Source organism: Drosophila navojoa, chromosome X, assembly GCF_054131105.1.
Source record: "Drosophila navojoa isolate 15081-1374.11 chromosome X, UAZ_NAV_1.0, whole genome shotgun sequence".
Taxonomy (NCBI): Eukaryota; Metazoa; Arthropoda; class Insecta; order Diptera; family Drosophilidae; genus Drosophila; species Drosophila navojoa.
Genome location: NC_142895.1, coordinates 23,794,120 through 23,801,109, shown reverse-complemented (window position 1 = coordinate 23,801,109; position 6,990 = coordinate 23,794,120). Strand labels below are relative to the sequence as shown.

The window sequence follows — 6,990 nt, the reverse complement described above, 5'->3', positions numbered from 1 at the left end:
TAAAGTTTTTGCGAGAAATGTATTTAACAGGCAGTAGCCATGTCAAGCCCCATATAGTATACATATATATCCAAGTGTTAACTGACTGATGATAGTCTATAATTCTAATTTAGTACTTGTCAACTGTGCCCCATAATGAATTTTCGGTTTGCTATCTCTTCCAAAAGCTTTCTTATGTTTTTCTTAGGATCTTGTCTACCCTCCTAGACAAAGCGCCTACTGAATACTACTAATAAATACTGTCAGACCTCCTAGATCTAGTAGCATTCTCTTCGTTTTTCAGAATCATAATGACCCTCCACGAAAGGCTTTACTGACTACGTTTTTAGATCGCTCTCTCTCTCTCTCTCTCTATCTCTCGTAGTGTGAATTAAAGATATGCAAGCTCACTGGGATAATGCGAGCTCTCTCTAACACTGTGAAAACAGTAGGACAAATAAAACTGATGCAGAAAACTCTCAACATCAAATATTAACTTTAGTTGGTCCTAAGAGATTTTCAATACTTTGCTTTATTATCCATAAAAAAAAGATACGTATTTGAAATCGTTTTTTGGAACGTAACTGAAATAACCCACAAGCTGGAGAGTTCAAGCTTACTGCGTATAGGCTCCCAATATAAATATGAGCTGTGATCTATGATCCCATTTGTACTTCTCTGTAGCTAACAAGTTAAATCAACTAGTCAAGAAAGTCAATAAACATTTTAGAAATCCTATAAAAACTCTTTTATAGTGCCAAGAGCATTATTTGTAATATTCAACAAGTTATAAACTCGATAGCTAAATCTTCGGATTGAGCATCGTCAATAGAATTTTATCCTCTAAAAAGTCCAGTGGGGAATGGTTCAGAGGGTAACTTCCAGTCGAATACTCTCAACGGGAGTAATTCTACTTGCTTTCTAATCGCCTTAAGATAATATGACACATTATAAAATGTAGCCAAGCGAATTTCTGGAAAGCTCAAATTTGGCTCTTGCGCTAGCTGTTTGTCGGGTATTCCAAGAGCTGGCAATTGGTATGAGCCATTGCTGAGTAAACAAATTGTGATTTGTGGCTGTTGACAGTCGGAGGAGTGTGATAGAGGATCTTTCGAGATAAATGATGCGCTTGTCGTAAATGTCTAATTAGCAGAGAAGAGCAAATACGAACTATTATAAAGCATGGACTATGACTGTGCGCAAAGGAAACGAGCAGACGGCGCCACGCGCTTAGCCGCTATCGGGCTGCTCGGTTGGCTGAGCTAGGCGTGTGGCCCACATTATTTGCTTTTGGCCAAAAATAAAGCACTGTGCACATTGTTTGCAATGGGCCATGGCCCACAATGCGGCCTCACGCCGCTGCCCGTCAAGGTCAAGTCCCACAGGCGCACACGGCAGGCGCGTGATCAGTGCAAACGGATCGATCGACCCACTTGCTCGAGATATGCGTGACATAGTCTCTCTCGCTCTCTGTCTCTCTTCCCCTCTCTCTCTCTCTCTCTCTTTCTATATATATAAATTTTATACACAAGTATTTTTGTGTTTTGCATTCGCATTGGGCCAACTTCCGTACAGGACGGCCTCGCTAGCGTCTACGCCGCCGGCATGCCGAGCGCGGGACATCTATTTGGGTGCCAAGCGAGACGACCATAAAATGTTGAGTGCGATTCGGATCGGAATTGGAATCGGAATTGGAATTAAAATTAAAATTGCCATCGAAATCGAAATCAAAATCGCCATCAAAATCAGTGGCAATTAAATGCTAATGGCTAATGGCTCCGGCTCCGGCTCTGGCTCTGGCTCTGGCTTTGTCTCTGGCTCTGGCAATTAGGCCGATAGACGGTGCGATAGCCGCAGCTGCATTCTAATTCAATTGCCGGACAATTAGTCGCCGGCTTCTAAATGGGCTATAAATGGGTGGGATCTGCAGCAGCCGCACGATGTCCACAATGCTGCAGCCGCGCCGCATTGTCTGTCTGCTGCTCGCTCTGCTGCCGCTGCGAGCTGAGGTGAGTGAGTCTCTCTTGGAGAGTTCCATTACAGCCTTGTTCTTGAATCTGAATTTGAATGGCAGCTGGCTACCTACGATGTCTTCCTCGACGAGGACATCTTCCAGGAGTCCTGCGACCCCAGGGAGGACAGAGGCAATGTGGCCCTGAGTGAGTTGCTGGAAAACAACCTGACGAGTGTCCTGATCGACGACACATCCTACATTACGGGCGAATTCATTGTCAAAGCCCAGCTGCCACCCGGCCGCATCAAGCTGGAGGCGGACATCAGGCGCCAGGAGCGCGGCCGCTGGGTGCCCACATTTATTTCCATCAAACGCGACGACTTCTGCAAAGCCCTGTTCGATCCGTTCGAGCTCTGGCACTTCTTCATCATAACAAATGTACCCAGAAGCCAGCGCATATGCCCACCGAAAAAGGGAGTGAGTAAACTATCTTGAATTGAGGGGAGTAAGGGAATAGGATTGAACTTAGAAGTGCCCTTGATCCATAGGAATCGGGTGGTGAAAAAGGCGATCTATGCTAGCTCAGATGAGATTTATCTATATATCAGTTAATATATATGTCCCGAACGGTAATGGAATTTAGAGAGTTTCTTTCACCTGTTATTTGTAATAATCTCTTTTTCAAAGATGGAAAAATTTAATTACCTTAAATATTTGACTATAATTTGTATAGAGTATCAGCAAGCAATCAATAGTAGTATAGTATATAATAGTAGTAGCCTAGACATAGAAAAAGGCAGTCGAACAAGTCTATATACATACATATATATGAATCAGGCCCAGAAATATCATTTATTTATTTATTGATTAGAGATTCGAATTAATATAAAATGAAATGAAAATGGGATCTTCGAATGCTAAGAATATTATACATGCACATAAGTACATATGTAGAGATCTGAGAATCCTACAAATTGCATGAAATCACACAAACAAAGTTTCCTTGGGCTGCACTCCTTCTAATAGACCACATTAGGCTACCGCCCAGCTATACACTATGTGTAAATGGAGTTTCTGTTCTCGTTTTCCCCTTGATTTCAGCATGTTTACACCTTTCGGAATATAAGCAATCGAATGCATCTGGAGAACATGCCCCGCTGGAACATCTTGGGCAATGTCAAGGTGGTGATGCACTTGAGTGTTGGCAATCTGACGACTTGTGCGGCGCTCCACTGCACCGTCAGCGAGGATTAGGGCAACCACTTGTGTAAATAGTTCTTCTATTTGGGACATCAGCTCTATATATAGCCCGTGGATATGCACCATTTTGTTCGCTGGCTTCCCCGTTGGCAGCTTATTTGATGTTTGCACTGATTTAATGGGGCCGTATTATACTTCTATCTAAATTATATGCAAATAAACAAGGTTTCATGTTCAGGTACGACAAAAATGCCGCGTAATTTGCAGCCAAAGTTCTCATCCGCGGACGCGATAAGCGGCCATCGTACATATTCGTAATCCCAGCGAAACGAAATGGAACGCTCTGCTCCCGTAATCCCCGTTGCTATTTGCCCACGGCTCAGAGCCAGCACCGTTTCAGCAACTGAACTCATTCGCTGCCTCTATCTCTGTTCCGTTCCCATTCCACAAGCCGTTGGCGCGTGATGCCCACCAAACACCTCGAGAATTTATGACATCTATATTATTGTGGCAGCCCGTGCTGATTCTCTTCTACGGATTCCCTCGTCCATTATCTTGGCTAGATCCACGTGGTAGCGCTAGCTGGCACTGCCATGGTCAATGCCACTGCCCCGAGGTCGGAAAGATCGAGCTAGAGGCCAGTTTACAGCAGATGACCCTGAACGGATGAAGTCTGTTCTCAGTCCAGTACAAGATCTAGGATGCGAAGTGATTCACTCAAGATACCTCCAAATTTTATCTTGAGCAATATAAATTATTTATTTATATAGATCCCAAAGTGATATAAATAATACATAAAGCCAGTTCCAGCACATTCCTTAATTCATTTAATTGCTCGGCTTAACATTCGCTTAACATCAGAATTTAAGACTATGAAAAAATTGCTGACACTGATAATGCTTAAATTTTAAATAAATAAAGTCGAGCAAAAAATGAGGAAAAATGAGTTGTCTCTTTTTAGCCTTGACCAAATGACTGTACTACATATATCTATTTGGTTGACAGCGAGAAACTGTAAAACGCAAAATGGAATAAACAATAATAAACTAGATACAATATTTGCTTTAAAACTAAACAGAATACAAAACACTTTGGGAACGTGTGATAATCGATAGTAATCGAAAAACAAAAGCTGAAAGGCGATGAATATGAATAACAGCCATAAAAGGGTTAGACACTTTAAGCGCATATTTGTGTATGTGCATGTGTATGTATATATAAGTAAAAATATAATCTATCTATAAGACTTAATTCTTAAAAAAAAACAAATAAATTAAATAAAAAATTAATTAAAAAAAAAAAAATTAAATAAAAAAAAACATCATACCATGATTTCCCATTTTCAATGGGTTCAGGGTATAATAAATTAAAATTGCCCATGTTTTATTTAGGATAGAATGCCAAAAAAGAAAATTGAGAAAAACAAAGTGCATTATTTTTGGTGAGAATTTGATTTTTCCTTACTTTTAATTTAATCTTAAATTTTTATTTTCAAGATCAACTAAATTAAATAAATGTTTCTTTCTCAGGACCTATAGAAACTTCTATTAATTTTAAGCTTAATAACTATTTCTAAATTAATCCGTATGTTTATCTTATATTTATATTTTATAATCTGTCTTAATTTTATTTTCATAGTCGTATTTTTATATAAGATATATGGAATAAAAAGAGAGCAGTATTGGCAAATTAATTATTAGAACAAACTCCTTCGTTAATAAAAACATATCATATCTATATACACATTTCTATGAACGAATGAAACTAGTCTAAGGAAAGAAGTTGACTGCAGTCAGCTTAATCAAAACACTTATTTGTCACTTCTGTTCCCTATTGCATCAGTTAATCTACAACACACAGTGATAGATAGCTAAATGTTGTGACTTGACAGACTAGAACATACCCTACAAAGCACTCCTACAAGTTCCTTTCAATATGACTGAATATTTAAACATGAATATATAAAAATAGAAAATAAATATAATTTGAACACTCAAAAATTTTAGCTGAAGCTCAAATGCTGGAGAAGCTGAACTAGTTTCCAAATGCCTAGGTGAAATGTGTTTCATAATCAACAGCGTACAAGCCGTTAGCTGTCCGTAGTATGCACAGTAGCTCTTCCTTCCATATATTTCATTTATATAGCTTGGATACATTATTTGATGCGGGAATAGCCCTCCTATATATTCATAGATATATGGCCTGGCGAGTGTGTGGGCCGGTGCCTCTGTTTCGCAACGATAAAAATGAGTTGAGTAAACAGTTGAGGCTATTAAGCCTAAGCGCCCAACAAATAATAGAATCTATATGCACTTAGATTTTCGCCTATATTGTAAATATCAATAAATTTCGCTTACGTAACGTCTAATGTCTTCGCAGTCTATACTTAATTAAAAATCTACATATTTTACCTGAAACATGTGCTCCCTGATATTATTTTAATTTTCTCTAATGATAGGATAATGAACGTCGATTAGGTACTCCTATTATGGCCCCTAGAGAATAATTTATGCTGTATTATAAAGGAAATGGAGTATATTCGTCTACCGCTCAGCCTCTTTGGTTTAGCTAGGAAATAAGGTCGTTATTATTATTATTGGATTGAGATGGGTGGTGATTCGTATTCATTTCGTCTCGCTGGTATTTATAGGGTATGCAATGGCATATACATGGGGCATAATGCATGCATGAGCGCATGAAAACATGTTTAGTATACGTACCGGGTACGTTTCGCGACCTTAATATGAATGCAATCCAAACTTCTGGGTAAACAAATTGAGACGCAGACTAGTGTAGGCTATCTAGGGGCAATGGTAGGGGCGATGGTAGGGGCAATGGTAGGGGCAATGACAGGGACAGTGGCAGTGGTAGAGAGGTTGACTCTGCCTGAAATTCGATGTGATTGCACAGCTGACATACGCGCGGCACCGGCGATCATCGTATCGATCGAGGTGGTATGTGTCTTTATGGTCGCACAGTGTAGTGCAGCTAGCCATATGTGAGCTGCCCCGTGTTTACATCATAAATACTTATTAACTACTTATTTGCTAGTCGCTCGACTTGCAAGTGCTTCAAACTAGTCGTGACCTGTTATTTGCGGACTGAGGTTACAAAATGCAAAAACACAAAATACTCATATATGTAGATATATATAGATTATAGTATATATAGATCGTGGAACTTCTGTATAATAAATTGCATCTTATTTAATTGTGCTGCGATAAATCTACCGTGAATGAGCATTAAGCAATATTTTGAAGCCAGCAAACAACAAAAGACAAGCTGCAAGAAGCTGGCTATATAATAGGGTATCTCAATGTCGGCTTGACCGACTAAACTTCTTATTCCTTATTTAATATTGAAGTCATATACTTCCCGGATGAACTGAGCCTAAGCTCTTTGATCTTCACTGAAAATGTTTAGATTGGAATTGTGTTATAAAGATATTTATAATAATATACTATTAAGCGTATTATTACAACAGATCTAGACAGCTCGTATAGACCGGCAGCTCATCTAATCTGGGCACCAACAACAACAGGCGAAGGTTGAAGAGATTACATCTTCCGGAGCGCAGGGGCATCTGGTGAACTTGAAATATTGTAGAATAAGATAGTATAGGGAATAAATAAGGCTAGTTTTTAGATGTACAGGTTTACAGCTAAATGAGCTACAGAGCTTAAGAGCAATACGTTGCAACAATGTGAGCTAAATGCGGGCATTACCGACTGCACAATACTCTTTAATGTACCATAAATAGTTGAATCTACTTTAGCAGAGGTGTTATAAAGAAGAAGGTTATTCACGCTAAGACTGTGAAAATTTCATGGAAATTATGCTATGCCAAAACAGATCAA

At 39.2% G+C, this 6,990-nt stretch overlaps 1 protein-coding gene across 1 annotated transcript; it reads left to right on the top strand.

Annotated features, from left to right (window-relative positions):
* The first annotated feature begins 849 nt into the window (after window positions 1–849).
* LOC108655736 (uncharacterized) lies at window positions 850–4,257 on the top strand. Its single transcript, XM_018107515.3, has 3 exons — window positions 850–1,988; window positions 2,054–2,410; window positions 3,035–4,257. The coding sequence occupies exons 1-3, from the start codon at window positions 1,893–1,895 to the stop codon at window positions 3,185–3,187; spliced, it is 606 nt and encodes a 201-aa protein (XP_017963004.2). The 5' UTR covers window positions 850–1,892; the 3' UTR covers window positions 3,188–4,257.
* Window positions 4,258–6,990: the final 2,733 nt, after the last annotated feature.

Bases quoted from the DNA above. Each gene is read 5' to 3' on its own strand.
- LOC108655736 (XM_018107515.3), top strand. From the start codon at position 1,893: ATGGGTGGGATCTGCAGCAGCCGCACGATGTCCACAATGCTGCAGCCG. The intron at 1,989-2,053 runs GTGAGTGAGTCT...TTTGAATGGCAG, and splicing joins TGCTGCCGCTGCGAGCTGAG to CTGGCTACCTACGATGTCTT. The intron at 2,411-3,034 runs GTGAGTAAACTA...CCTTGATTTCAG, and splicing joins TATGCCCACCGAAAAAGGGA to CATGTTTACACCTTTCGGAA.